Source organism: Bubalus kerabau, chromosome 1 (genome assembly GCF_029407905.1).
Source record: "Bubalus kerabau isolate K-KA32 ecotype Philippines breed swamp buffalo chromosome 1, PCC_UOA_SB_1v2, whole genome shotgun sequence".
NCBI classification, from domain to species: Eukaryota; Metazoa; Chordata; class Mammalia; order Artiodactyla; family Bovidae; genus Bubalus; species Bubalus kerabau.
In genome coordinates, this window is record NC_073624.1 from 39,704,746 (window position 1) to 39,720,434 (window position 15,689).

Sequence of the window (15,689 nt, forward strand, 5' to 3'; positions counted from 1 at the left end):
GCTCTAACACAGTGACGGAGTGGGCATCAGAATCACGTGGCAGCTCAGACAAACCGTGCTCCTAGAATTCGGATTCAGTAGATCTTGGCCAAGGATTTACATCGGAACCAGCTCACTGGTGATGCTGTGCCACTGCTGGGCAGTCCCCACACCTTGAGAACCACTCAGCAGTCCTTCCTAGTCCAGTTTTTAAGACATTTCTTTGCTAAGATTGTATTGCTGCCTGCATGGGAAATCGTCTTGTAATTGATTGACATCCCCAGTGAGCATCTTGGGGGGGAAAAATTGATGAGAGATCTTGGGTAATTTACATGAAACTATATTGTTTTCATAATGGCCACATAATAACATGGTGCTCCACCAGCCTAGTTGAATGTATGTAAACATTCTCTCATTCACTGAAGGGATTTCTTCTTTTACGTGTCCTTAGTATCTGTCTCTGGGCACGGAATTCAAAGTTCTCTTTCAAACGTAAAACATTTTACCTAAGGAAAGCTGAGAAAGTTAGGACAAATGTCATTCTCACCAAAGTTTAGAAACAGATTCTGTAGTTGTTCTTACAGTCTTTCTTTCCTACTTCACGGAGAGACTGGGCAGCTCTTCCGACCTAAACCATCAGTTAGTCAACAACCCTGTAAAAGTTGTGGTTTTCTGCCAACCTTTTAGGCCACCACACCCATTGCTGGAACTTTCCCTGATATTTTACCCTATTCAAATCTGCTCTAAATGGGTCCTGACCAAGCTTAAAATACGCTCAAAATATTTCTTCATTGGTATTCCTTTACCATTACGGTAAAATATGAATGTTACCTCCAGGCGCTTACTTTTCCAAGACTTTTCTGAACTTCTTTTCATTAAACCATTAGAATAGGAAACCACTAGACTGAGGTCTTCTTAAAGCAGAACTAATCTCTGTTTACATCACCCAATAGTAAGGGCTTTCTCCAGTTTGAACCCAAACCACACTCTTTTGTTGTTGGTAGTTGTATTTTCTGGTGCCTTTTCCTTCAACAAGTCATTCAAATAAGTGTATATTAGCTATTTAGAATCCAGAAATAATTTTGGTATTGTGTGGGAATTATTAGATGATAAAGTTTTTATTTTCTAAGTCGTTTTGTGCATCCAAAAGATGAAGTTGTAATCAACAGGTTTTTGGGTAAGGAAAGAGTCCGAACATAGGAAGCTGGATATTCTGAGTTTAATTTTAGACCTCAGGTGTATATAATTAGATTATTCATTATTCTTTATTCATGATATATTATCATATAAGGCCTGCATATCCTACTTACATTCATTCATTTGTTTGGTTCATTTAGAAATATTGTTTCAAAAAAATAAAAAATAAAAATAGTTTAATTTCTAATTTCTAACAGCCATCTTCAACCCTAATTTTAAAAATTTGAGGTGAAGCTTACATACAGTGAAATGAACATATCTTAAATGTACAGTTTGATGAGTTTTGACAAATGTATAAGCTTGTATGTATCCATCAAAATATTGAACAGAAAGTCCCCAGAGTTTCCTTGAATCATTCACCACTTCCTGAAAATAATTATTGTTCTACTTTCTTTCACCATAGATTACCTATTTTTTAATTTTACATAAAAGGAATCACATAATACATAGTCATTTATATCTGACTTCTTTTGCTCCAGGTAATGTTATATTTATTAGTCTTTTCCACTGTGGAGGAATATTCCATTGTACTGGAGTAATATTCCATTGTATTAAGTATGTGAAGATGCCCAGGGGAATCTTCCTCTCAGAAATGTTTCTGAGAATATAGGAAAATCTTGATATAGCGTGAGATTTTCTGAGGCCTTTTATTTTCTGAGGCCTTTTATTTAAGTTTTCTATTTTTAAAAATACTTTGACTCAGGCATAAAATTTTTATTTTATTTTATTTTATTTTTAAACTTTACATAATTGTATTAGGAGGGTTCAGGATGGGGAACACATGTATACCTGTGGCGGATTCATTTTGATATCAGGCATAAAAATTGACATAACCTTATTAACACAGATGCTCATGAATTTAGTGGCCACTAAAATAGCTCAAGCGTGGACAAGTCAGACTTTTAATAAATATGGAAGCTCTGTTCTTAACATTAGTACTTTACCACTTTCGGTTGCTGTTCGTAGTCTTCTGTATAATCCTTTAATGCCCATTTGGAATTTATTGAGACTTATTTTGTGGCCATGCATACACGCATGGCCTGGCCTAGTGTGTATAACCTGTGGGTTGAAAAGAATATGTTCTGCATTTGGTTGTTTTGTTCTATAAATTGAGTTAGGTCAAGATGGGTGATAGTATCACTAAAGTCTGTATTATTACCTGATTTGTTTTCCTACCTGGTCTGTCATTCCAGAAGAAGGTTGAAAAGGAGGAAGAAATGAAAGATGGGATAAACAGAAAAAAATGGCAGGACAAAAGAGTTAAATCCAACTATATCGACTATTAAATATAAATGGAGTGAATTTGTGTAATTCTCCCTTAGTTGTGTCAGTTTTTGCCTCATTTTATTTGAAGCTCTGTTATTAGTTGCAGAAACATTTATGATGAATTGACTCTTACCATTATAAAATATTCCTCTTTCTAGTAATACTTGATTGAAAGCCACTTTTCACATATTAATATGGCCAGTCCTCCTTCCCCAGGCTTATTTACTGTGTGCATAATGTCTTATTTTTCATTCTTATATTTTATATGTCTTTACGTTTAACCAGTCTGACAATCTTGGGCTTTTATTAAAAGTTTATTCCATTTACATTTAATGTAATGGTAAATAATATGATTGAGTTTAAGTTTATCATATGCCATTTGATTTCTTTGTCTCCCATCAGTTCATTGTTTCACCTTTACTTCCTTCTTTTGGATTAATTGAGGATTTTATTAGTATTCTATCTCATCAACTCAACTGGCTTTTTACTCTGTCTTTGTACAGTTTGATGGATTATATTATATATTCTTATCACAGCCTGCTGTCAATTTGGTATTGAACATCTTTGTGCATAATGTAAGAACTTTACCCTGTTCTAATCATTGAGCCAGTAAGATTTGATTTCCTTCATAAGCTCTAATCACTTTGCATCATGTGGATGGGGGAGTGCCCACAAGTGAAAAGATGTATGAATGTGAACCTCACTCATTATGTATGGTTACCTTTACTCAAGAGCTAAATTCCCCATAGTTTCTACCTGTTTTTATTTTCATTTTAGCCCATTTTGCATTCCCATTACCATTCTGTAAGAGAGTCTGTGAATTCACATCCTTGTACAGTACTTAGTAGTGTCCATTTTTTTGCCAACTGACTGAATATAAAATGATATCACATTGCTGTCTTAAATTCTTTGAGTATTAATAACATTAGGCATCTCTTCATATTTTATATTGGTAAAAGTGTTTCCCTTTTGTTATAATGTCTGTTCATGTCTTTACCTCTCCCATTTTTTAAATCAATTTGTAGTAATTTTTTACTTGGAAACCACTGAACTACCACTATATTTAACTAAATTTAAAGCAGTGTTTGATCTTTGAATCTGTCATTCTTCCTGACAACTCTATTTAATTTGTGTGCGTGTGTGTCTGCTCAGTCATTCAGTCATGTTGGATTCTTTGAGACTCCGTGGACTGTAGCCTGCCAGGCTCCTTTGTCCATGGAATTTTCCAGACAAGAATACTAGGGTGGGTTGCCATTTCCTCCTCCAGGGAATCTTCCCCACCCAGGGATAGAACCTGTATCTCTTGTGTCTCCTGCATTGGCAGGCGGTTCCTTTACCACTGAGCCATCAGGGACCTCTCCAAATTCCTGACCCCTTGACTCCCTGAGGATAACTGCTCAAATTTTCTCCCTTAGCACCTACCACCTTTGCCATATTATGTACATATTTATTAATTGTGTTTACTGTCTTGTCTTCTCCGTATTATTACATGTAGGCTGCTATGTGATAGGTATAGAGATTGAGAGTAAGCGTCTATAAACTTCTATAACACTTTAATGTTTACATCATATTATATTAAACAAAGACTTGGTCTCTAATAAAGTGGAAATTTTTTTAAAAAATTGGTTCTTCACCATTTTGAAAAGCATCACCTAGGTTCTTGTACCTCCGTGTCTTAGCATTTGAAAGGTTCATTGGAACAGAGAAGAAATAGATAACTACCTGTCTTTCTTGAAAAAGTGTTCTTGCTCTACACAAATTAGAGTTACCTGCAAAGATTTAGTGGGGTGATGAGAGCTTTTCTAATGTGAGCATTATTTTATTTTATTGGTATTCCCCATGATTATAGCTGAGCCTGGCATGTATCTGTCTCTCTTATTTATAAACACACACACATGCACACACACACAAATATAGAGAGATAGATAGCATCTATCTAGAGCTCTTTGAAGTTCAATGTTAAAATAAAAGGAAATGTAGGCCACTTAATTATGTGAAATTCAAGGACCATACACTCTTTGGCTTAATCCTTCGTGTTTCTAGAGTATTTAAGCCTAAAGTGTGATCATTCAATTTCTGCCCTACCTCTCTGGACTGTGCACTAGCTAAAGGTGCTAGTAGATTTTTGAGAACGCCTAGGTTTATAACCTATTAGCCCCTTGATTTCTGGGTGACTGTAAATGCATGCCTTGGGTGTTTTTGTGCTGTAGTGTTTCTACATAAAATGGTAGTGATATTTTATACCTTCTGAAGGGAGTAAATTCTGGGAAATTCTTTGTTATTGTTCAGTCACCAAGTCACGTCCAACTCTTTGCAAACGCATGGATCGTACCACACCAGGCACCTCTGTCCTCCACTATTTCCTGGAGTTTGCTCAAATTCATGTCCATTGAGTTGATGATGCTAGCTAACCATCTCATCCTCTGCCACCCTCTTCTCCTTTTGCCTTCAATCTTTCCTAGCCTCAGAGTCTTTTCCAGTGTGTTGACTCTTTGCATCAGGTGGCCAAAGTATTGGAGCTTCAGTACCAGTCCTTCCAATGAATATTCAGAGTTGATTTCCTTTAGGATTGACTGGTTTGATCTTCTTGCTGTCCAAGAGACTCTCAAGAGTCTTCTCCAGGAACACAGTTTGAAAGCATTGGTTCTTCAGTGCTCAGCCGTCTTTATGGTCCAACTCTCAGATACATACATGACTACTGGAAAAACCATAGCTTTGACTATGTGAAATTTTGTCAGCAAGGTGATGTCTCTGCTTTTTAATACTCTGTCTAGGTTTGCCATAGCTTTTCTTCCAAGGAGCAAGCATCTTTTAATTTCAAGGCTGCAGTCACTGTCCACAGCAAGTTTGGAACCTAAAAAAATGAAATCTCCCACTGTTTGTACTTTTTGCCCTTCTATTTGTCATGAAGTGATGGGACCGGATGTCATGATCTTCGTTTTTTTTAAATGTTGAGTTTCAAGTCAGCTTTTAACTTTCCTCTTTCACTCTCATAAAGAGACTCTTGAGTCCCTCTTTAATTTCTGCCATTAACGTGGTATTATCTGCATATCTGAGGTTGTTAATATTTCTTTCACCAGTCTTGATTCCAGCTTGTGAATCATTCACCCCAGCATTTCAGATGATGTACTCTGCATAGAAGTTAAATAAGCAGAGTGACAATGTACAACCTTGTCATACTCCTTTCCCAATTTTGCACCAGTCAGTTCTTTCATGTCCAGTTCTAACTGTTGCTGCTTGATCCACATACAGTTTTCTCAGGAGACAAGTAAGGTGGTCTGGTAGTCCCATTTCTTTAAGAATTTTCCAGTTTGTTGTGATCCACATAGCCAGAGACTTTAACCTTTGAAATTCTTAGATGAAATATATGAAAACTATCCAATCAGAGTAAGATTTCACAATGATTAATGGCATTTTATGAGAGTGAATGCATAATAGAGAATTGATCTAAGCAGCTGTTTATCAGAACTGTAAATATGTTTGTAAAAATAAAGTGGTAAGACCTAGGTTGCTTGGAAACAGAGGGCAAAGTTTTCTGTTAAGCAGCATATGCTTTATTTCCCAGGTGTTTGCTCCATCACAGTAACTGCCAAATAGCAGGCGCTGTATTTGAGTGTGTTGGGAGAATTTATTTGGATGATTAGCTGGTACCTGAAGTGCATTAATTAATATTGAAAATCACATAATTTGCCTTTTTTTCCTGTTAATGGCCAAATTTTTTGCAAGAATAATTTTAATTTTTTTTTTAGCTGGTAAAAGAGTGAGTTGATTGTGATACAATTTCAACCTAACTTGATTTCTCAAATAGGATCAAAGAAACAAAAATTTAATATTACAGTGGAAATCAGATAGACCTAGTTCAAAAACTGGTCTTTGTAAACTTGTTTTTGTTATATTTACTTGCAGTCTTTATAGGCAAAGATCATTATAAAATGAAGAGGGATTTATGCATTTAATAGGGTTTCTCTCGTGACTAAGGATTATGGGTAATTTATATTAATGTGTGGGACTCAATACAGGATATGCACTCATAGGCACTCAATACAGGATAGCCATGGTCACAGTGCAAAATGCCAGTAGGTGTGTGTGTGCTTGTTATGTATGTTCCTGAATCATTTTCTTAGACAAATCTCATGGTAATCCCTTATTGAGGAAAAAAATAAAAATAAAGGCAAAATTGACAGAACAGAGATTGGGTGGAGCCAGTGCAGATAGAACCAAGTCTCATCTATCTAGCATCCCTCGTGGCCCGGAGCAGGGTTCCACAGCCACCTCTGTTGCCCTCACAGAGACCTGGAGCTCTCCAGAGTACAGCATGGAAACCGTCCTACTGGAGTTTAAACACTGTGGGAGCAAGAACTGAATCATACTTACTTTATTAACTGATCGGGCATAGCATGAGATCCAGCGGTAGAGTAGGCACACAATGACTGGTCATAGTTTATTAAATGATTCATTTAATTCAGCTCTGATACTTCACAAATTCTCTGTATGTCTCTGCTAGGTGGAGTTATAGTTTGTGTTGAATTATCAAACCTGCCAGGAAGCATATATCATTTGAAGGATGTAATGATAAACATCATTATTGTTTCAGATCTAGGTTGGAATTTGCCCTTGACAAATACCAAGATGATGAGTGATGCAAGTGACATGTTGGCTGCCGCGCTGGAGCAGATGGATGGGATTATAGCAGGTAATCTGCATCCTCTAAAAGACGCAGTCATGGTATTTACTGGGCTGTCTTGGCTTTTTTTATTGCAACTCTTTTATAACCTCTCCACTTGGATATTTTCATTTATTGGCTTTCTCCAGTGCCTTTAGGTTCCCCGTGGTTTCAGTCTTTGTCCTTCTTCCCCAATTTCTGCCAGAATTATTCTTAAATTTTGTTTTAAAATGTCAAAAAATTCTGGTACCTTCCTGGGCTTCTGATCCAGAGTAAAAGTGACTCTGGTCCGGGTGGTCTGTGGACTGCACTTGGAGGGAGGGATTACTGCTCTACCCAATAATCAGGAATGTTCTCATCATTTCCCTTAAATTCAGTATTCACTTTCCCATCAATGACTCTGACATCTATTTATTTTTCCAATTCTTTGCTAAGCTTCAGGACCTTATCTCTACCAGCCAACCAGATAGCCTCCCTGCAGTGTCTTACTATAGATGCATCAGTGTCATCATCTAAAACATTGAGCTCACCATCTTTTCTCAGAAGCCCCTCTAGTTGGTTTTTTTTTTAATTTATTTATTTTAATTGGAGGCTAATTACTTTACAATATTGTAGTGGTTTTTGCCATACATTGACATGAATCAGCCGTGGGTGTACATGTGTTCCCCATCCCGAGCCTCCCTCCCACCTCCCTTCCCATCCCATCCCTAAGGGTCATCCCAGTGCACCAGCCCTGAGCACCCTGTCTCATGCATTGAACCTGGACGGGTGATCTGTTTCACATATGGTGTCTTTATTTTGGCTAATCTCATAGTCCTCCCTCTATACACTTTCATAAAGCAGTTTAAGTCATTCTAGACACGACCCATATGTTCCTACTTAGTCAAATTCTGTCAGCTCTGCCTCCTACCAAATTCTCCCAGTCCCTTTCTTCCTCTCTAAAATCTGCTGTGTCTGTGCTACCATTGTCCTGCTCTACCTAAATAACCCTCCCACTTGATGTCCTTGGCGCACTTGCTTTCCTGCTCTAATCCACTCTTTTTTCCAGACCACCAGAATCTTTTTTTCTGAAATGCCAGTCGCGGCAATGGAGACACAGACATAAAGAACGGACTTGTGAACACAAGGAGGGAAGGAGAGGGTGGGATGAACTGAGAGAGTAGTACTGAAACATATACGTTATCATATGTAAAATAGATAGCCAGTGGGAATTTGCTGAATGGCTAATTCATTCAATTTGGTGTTCAAATCTGGTGAGCTCAAATCTGGTGCTCTGTGACCACCTAGAGGGGTGGGAGGTGGGAAGGAGGTTCAAGACGGAGAGGACATATGTATGCTTATGATTCATGTTGGTGTATGGCAGAAACCAGCACAGTATTGTTAAGTAATTATCCTCCAATAAATTTAAAAATCCCAGCTGATCATCCTCCTTAAGAATCTTCAGCAGTTCTCTGTTACAGAAGCTGAGCAAAAGAAGTAGACTATAATCTCCTTGTTTTCTCATCATGATGAGGGGACTGACTAGTAGATGAGCCCATTCATCCCCTGGCACATCCCCCAGGAGTAGTGCTACCTAAGCTCTTCTGTCTTCCATGGGCTTCCCTAGTAACTCATTGCTTACAATGCAGGATATCCGGGTTCAATCCCTGGGTTGGGAAGATCCTCTGGAGAAGGAAATGACAACCCACTCCAGTATTCTTGCCTGGAAAATCCCATGGACAGAGGAGCCTGGCAGGCTACAGTCCATGGGGTCGCAAGAGTCGGACACGACTTAGTGACTGAAACCACCAAAACCAAGCCCTTCTGTCACATTTTGTGTCTTGTCTCAAAAGAAGGACTTTCATGTATTTGGGAAGGAACCAGTTACAACAAGGAGGTGTCTGAATGGGTTGGCCTGCACGCACCTGGTGGTCAGGGTCCTGTTACAGTTGGCCTTGACCGGTGACCAGGGTCAGGATATAGTTGTCCTGGCCCTGACGCTACTTGACTTTGGTGGTTTGGAGAAACCAAAGGTCTTTTCCTCTTCAGAAGGTTCTTCTCTTCAAGGAAGTGACCTGCATGGTCTCTGTATTATACTTCTATGTCTTGGAGACCTTCTTTCAATTTGACCTCCTTTGTAGATTAGACCACATTTTGAATACTGTATTCAGTTCTTAGAATATTGTTTACACAGTGTTGTTGGCAAAGTTAAACTTATCTAGAGAAGGTAAGCATAAAGGTGAAGAGTTTAACAGAGTAAGGAACTGGTTACGTTTAATCTAGCAGAGTGTATTCTTGCTTGGGGAATGATACACTTTTTAAAATTTTTTTAAAAAATTTTCTAATACAATTATGTAAAGTTTAAAAAAAAAATCCCCAAACAATTTTCACAGAGGACACACTAATTTTAAAATTTGTAAGAAAATGTCCAAGACAAGACAATTTTGAAAAAGAGCACTGGAAGAGGATTTGCCATACTAATTGTCAAATGTATCCTGTGAAATGGAGCATTTTCTGCCATATGAAATAACAAGGATGTCACGGCCATCAGCGATTCCAGCCCTCCAAATGTGAATTTCTGAGCCCAGGAAGAACAATGCCTGCTATTTGTCAGCCACCCAGCTGCAGTCACTCCCTATGGTGAGCAAGGAGCCAAGGATGTGAATAATCAAATCGCAGGATGCTGGCCCCAGACAGATGGGGTGCATACGAAAGGAACGAATCAGTGAGCCCAGACTCCTGCATCTTCCCATACAGAGGAAAGTGCTAAATTCTTAACTTGAGACATCTGGTTTTCCTTAATCAACAATAATGATGTTGATGTTCAGGCTACCTGCCCCTTGCTGCAAGCTTCTATATAACCTGACTCCTCCCTCTGCCTCCTCAGAACAGTTTTCTCAGGATCACTTGAGATGCTGTCTCCCAGACTTAAAAGTCCTAAAAATTCCCATCAAATAAAGCATCACTCTCAAAAAAAAAAAAAAAAATTTCTGTTTTAACTGCCTTTTTGAAAATTGAAATATAGCTGATATACAGTGGTATGTTAGTTTCAGGTATACAATGAAGTAATTCAGTTACATGTACATATACTTTCTTTTTCAGATTTGTTTCCATTATAGGTTTTTATAAGATATTGAATATAGTTCCCTGTGCTCTACAGTGGGTCCTTGTTGTGATTGTTTTCTATGATGTGTGTGTGCTCACTCAGTTGTGTGTGATTCTTTGGGGCACCAGGGACTGTAGCCCTCCAGTCTCCTTGTCCATGGAATTTTCCAAGCAAGAGTACTGGAGTGGGTTGCCATTTCCTTCTCCAGGGGATCTTCCCAACCCAGGGATTGAACCCACGTCTCTTGCATCTCCTGCATTGCAGGCAGATTCTTAACCACTGTGCCATCAGGGAAGCCCCATTTTCTATGATATATGCTTTTAAATAGTTTAAGGACTGTTATATGGGAAAGAGAATGGATTTACTCCGTCACAATTTCAGAACATATAACAACTAGAGCCAACTTTAGGTTCTTCCGAGGGATTATATACAACCTTACCACTCATCAGGGAAGTGATATTTCTGAGGGATTACATGTCACACATTCCACTAGATTGTGTCCTTAATCCCTCAGTCCCAGCAGGGCCTCGGGAGCAATACTAGAGTCATTAAGACAACAAGATCCCCCAGCTCTCACCTCACACTAAGTCAGTCAGAGCTTTGTGGGTAGGATCTGGATTCATATTTTCAAATTACCATCAGTATTTCTCCAACTGAGGTAAGAGGGAGAAGAGAACTGACAGCAAACATTTGGGAGGTTTTCTGAATACATACTTCTCCCCTCTTCCCACTTTGTTTTGTGTTGAAGACTGAACAGAACAGAGGATTACCATGGGCTCACATGTTTTTTAAATCACTGCATTGTATGATCCTAGTACTTAAAACTGCTGGAATATAGGACATTATAATGTCTGGGTTTTGCTGCTTTTCTGTTCTTCCCTCCTCCTGACTTGCTCACCTCTTTTTTTTTCTGAGTTCTCATCTCAACTGTGCAGGGTTTCCTAAGGGGGCTGATTTAGATGGTTATGTGGCTCCATTAGCATTCATCACTATACATATCAGTGGTTACCATTATCACAGTTTGGTAGATGTTTGATCCAAATCTTGTGGTCCACTAATCAGGGACATCAGTGGAATGAAACAGCTGAAAGAGAATTCCTTTCCCCATTGTTAGAACTGATCAAGCCCCGTGGCCAACTGGAGAGAGAACTTACACATTGGCTCACAGGTCTCATCCAGCTGTAAGACCTTTGGATTTGTGAGAAATGAAGTGAAAGTCACTCAGTCATGTCCAAAACTCTTTATGACCCCATGGACTACACAGTCCATAGAATTCTCCAGGCCAGAATACTGGAGTGGGTAGCCTTTCCCTTCTCCAGAAGATCTTCACAACCAAGGGATCGAACCCAGGTCTCCTGCATTGCAGGCAGATTCTTTACCAGCTGAGCCACAAGGGAAGCCCAGATTTGTGAGGTGATGGCCTAAATATCATAGTTGTTGAAATTTAAAGTGTAAAGTTAATATGTATATTTGATGGTATGTTTGATAGACCAGAAAATAAAAATCAAAGAGATGTAGAAGTGTCTATGGGTGCTTTCAGAATGCACTGTGAGTCAGTGTATGTATTTAAGTAGTAGAGTGTTCTGTAAAAGTAATAGAAAACAAAAATGGCTTTAAAACTATGTTTTGAAGCTAACATTAGCAAGAGCATTTGATGCTAGGCTGCAAACAAAATTGTGGGGGAAAGTGTTTATCCACACATGCTCCCTTGTACGTATACAACGTACATGTGTAAGTTACTGAACTTCAGACATTAAATTCTAGGCAGTTAACTGAGAGCTGGTTCTCTTACCTTTGAGGTTATGCTATGCAATTTCCACCTCAATATGCAACTTCTTTCTAGGGGGATTTTAAAATAAATAAATTTATATTTAAAAAAACAGACTTTATGCTTTCTAAAATTTTTATTTTGGGGAATACATGGCTTCACACAAACTGATCTGCTCTCTTCTTAACCTGTGTTTCTTGAGGTCAGCACATCTTATACCAAGACCCATCCTACTCTTACTATGCCACACAGCTGGCCTCCCTGTTAGGTGTTCGACCACTGATATTTAGGAAATGGCAACCCACTCCAGTTTTCTTGGCTGGAAGATCCCTTGACGAGAGGAGCTTGGCGGGCTGCAATGCACAGGGTCGCAAAGAGTTGGACACAATGACTAAACAACAACAATCTCTCATCAGTTACGTTTTTTATTTTTTCACCAAATGACTATCCCTTGGAGAGATTTACATGATTGAATTCTCTTTTCCCTGTTCCTTGTTTGGTCATTCCTCACTGTGACTAGACTTGCTTGCCACCTTCAGCTTTGGTATATTATCCAGCATAAATACCATTGCTCTCTCTCTGATTTTTTTTAAACCTAGGTTCTAAGGCCCTGGAATATTCCAATGGGATTTTCGATTGCCAGTCCCCCACCTCCCCATTCATGGGAAGCTTGCGAGCCCTGCACCTTGTGGAAGACCTGCGTGGGTTGCTGGAGATGATGGAAGCTGATGAGAAGGAAGGCTTGAGGTGCCAGATCCCGGACTCTACAGCGGAAACGCTCATCGAGTGGCTCCAGAGTCAAATGGTAGATATCCACCTGTTACCAGCCCCACACCGTGAATCTTCCATTGCTTAGTCCAAAATTTAGAACATAAAGTAGCTGATTAGAACAGGCAAAAACAGCTACAGGGCGACAGGTTTGCCCCAACTTTATCCATTAAGAGATTCTGATTTCCTTTTGACTCTAAAGATCCTTTTTTAAAAAATTGCTGTTAGTATACATTTCCTGTGTGCCAGCTGGTCACCTGATTTTGCCCATAAAGGTGGACTTAGCATTTGAACTGTGCTTGAGTGACCTGCTATGGCTCAAAACAAATAGTCCTGTGAGGGAAAGAGTTTTGCACTTAATAGAGGCTTTACTTGTAATACTGGGAAGTCTATTTGAAAAGGGCCAATAGCGATTCAAAATAGGGAGTACAGCGAATGTTGCTGTTCAGTTGTTCAGTCGTGTCCGACTCTGCTACCCCATGGACTGCGGCAGGAACAGTTCTAATAGCAAGGGACGTTGGAAGCAGTATGTGGGGTCAAGTGCCATCTAGTGGTTGTTACAGTCATTTCAATTCCAGTACATTAGTTAATCTGTGGATTGGGCTCTGAATGGTGTTCTTAGTCACTGAACAATGAGCCTCTTTCTAGGCATCCTTCTCGAAAACTGATGGCATGGCAGATCTGCCCTTTCCCTGAAAACAATGGTAAATGCTATGTTTTAGTATGTGTTAAACACAGAAAATCCACAGAATGTCACAAAAATATGCAAAAGAGAAGCTAGAAAAAGTGTTTATTTTGTAAGTATTTAATGGATATTCAGTTTTTCAGGAAAATGCATGAATAAGCTTCCAAGTTAATAGTTTTGATGTAAAAGTTAATGAAAATGGTCTGAAAGAATGACAGTCTATTTTTGGTCTGTGGTGCCTATGTCAGCTGTTTGCGTTGGGAACCTTAATGGTATCAGTACATCCTGCACCTGAAGCGTTTTCCTGTGATGTGCCGCAAACGCCAACTCTCCCACCCTGTCCCAGCCAGTGTACCTCCCCATTTCCAGTGCAAGTGCTACGGTTCATCTTTAGCGCATCTCTGCCACCTTGAGTAGGGTAAAATGCGCATAAATATTTTACTTTGTATATCTTACTTTGAGCTAGTTTACTTTGTATAATAGTATTTTAGATATTTTATTTTGTATATTTTACTTTGTATAATAGATATATTACTTTCCATACCTAGTTATTGCACCTTTAGTTTTTCTGCAAGTTTCTCCTCTAGAGATTTAAGTATCCAGGTCTGCTGATTTCTTTGCAGAATTGCTTCATGCTCTGAAACCAGCGATTTCCTGGCATATTTCTCAGGCTGTTTCTACCTCCTCCCTTGCCCCTTCTTTACTGCTTGTTTTCGGTACACTTTGGGAAGGGAACTTAGAGGAACCCATTCCCACCCTGCATGTAGAGGCAGCCAATGCAGCCATAACATGAGGGCACGGTGGTTAAGCGTTTCACTTGTGTCCAAAATATCTCCATTAATAGGTGCTCAGTCTGTTAAAGTGTTTCTGGAAAAGACTGAAAGTGATGTGATGGTTCCTGAAACATAAATTGTGTCATCCATGCCTTTTTGAGAAACCTACAGTGGTAGTCACATGTGATTTAGAGATAGGAACCACAGTGCTTGCTGGACTGCAAGGCCTTTAGTTTCGTACTTGCTTCTTGTTGACTTCTGACCTCAGGTCTCATTGGCCTTTTGCTCAGCTTCAGGCACGTGGGATTCCTCACTGATTCTCAAACATGTTGGTGAAACTGGACCTCAGGGCCTTTGCCCTGGCTGTTTACTCTGCCTAGAAAGTTCTTTTCTCAGATTATCTGGATGACTAGCTTCATCGCATTTACTTAAAAGTTGTGCTCTCTGCGAGGCCTTTCCTGCCCACCTGATCTAAAATTTCACATAGATATTCTTCATAGTACATATCCCTACTTTTATTTTTTTTTACTAAGAATGCACCGCTTTCTTATGTACTCTGTATTTACCATATTTATGTGTATTTTTTTCCTCTCTCCAACTGGAATGGAAGTATCATTGAGACTTTTAACTGTATTTAAAACTAATCAAAACAAAACCACTGCATCGATGGTCCCTAGAACAATGCTTGGTATGCAGTAGGTGGTCAGTAATTATATTTGTGATGAATGTTGCTCCATGAGTTAATGAACTGGATTTAACATTTATTAAAATAGCATTTATTTATTGTGTTAAATTTATTCATTTGATGGATAATGGCTTGTTAATTTGTGGTTTTGGTTGCTCTTTGTGTTAATATCTAACATTTTAAAGTTAAGTATCCACAAAATGGACAAATACTTTACACACCTTACAAAGATTCAGGTTTTATCCAAAAAAAATGACACTTAAAAAACTAACTAAATGTTAACTCCAGAGAGGTAAGTTTTCTTGTGTTAAACTTATTTATATCTGTATAACCTGATTTATATCTGTCCCCTCATGTGGAATCTAGTCCTTCCAAATTACATGTATTTTTGCAAGCACATAGATAATGAAATAAAAAAAAAAGATTGATGACAAAGGGCAAAGCCCAAAGCAAGAAGGGGAGAGTGGGAGTGAGTGTTTGGAATAATGAAGGCGTAGGCGTGCGACCTTGTTTATCCTTCTGTATATACCAGTTTACATCTGCTAATCCCAACAACAGTCCCAGCTACCATAAGCACAGGGAGCTATATTCAGTATCCTGTGATTATCAATAATGGAAAAGAATATAAAGAAGAATTTGTGTGTATATATGTGTATAGCTGAGTCACCTTGCTATACTGTAGCAATTAACACTGCATTGTAATTCAACTATGCTTCAATAAAAAATAAACTAAACAAAAAGGCATAGGTATGACATGAATAGTCAGCTTAGCCTATCATAGACTTTAATTTTAGAACCAAAGGGAATTGAGGCAATATTA

General features: G+C 38.7%; 1 protein-coding gene across 11 annotated transcripts in view; it reads left to right on the top strand.

Moving 5' to 3' along the window:
- The window catches only part of PPFIBP1 (PPFIA binding protein 1), a 205,769-nt gene that overhangs the window by 130,478 nt on the left and 59,602 nt on the right, over window positions 1-15,689 (top strand). For all 11 annotated transcript variants that reach the window (XM_055572634.1, XM_055572615.1, XM_055572620.1 and 8 more), the window contains 2 exons: window positions 7,037-7,135; window positions 12,558-12,763. In XM_055572634.1, coding sequence (XP_055428609.1) covers window positions 7,072-7,135; window positions 12,558-12,763 — 270 coding nt within the window. In that variant the 5' untranslated portion in view covers window positions 7,037-7,071. The remainder of the gene's footprint in view (window positions 1-7,036; window positions 7,136-12,557; window positions 12,764-15,689) is intronic.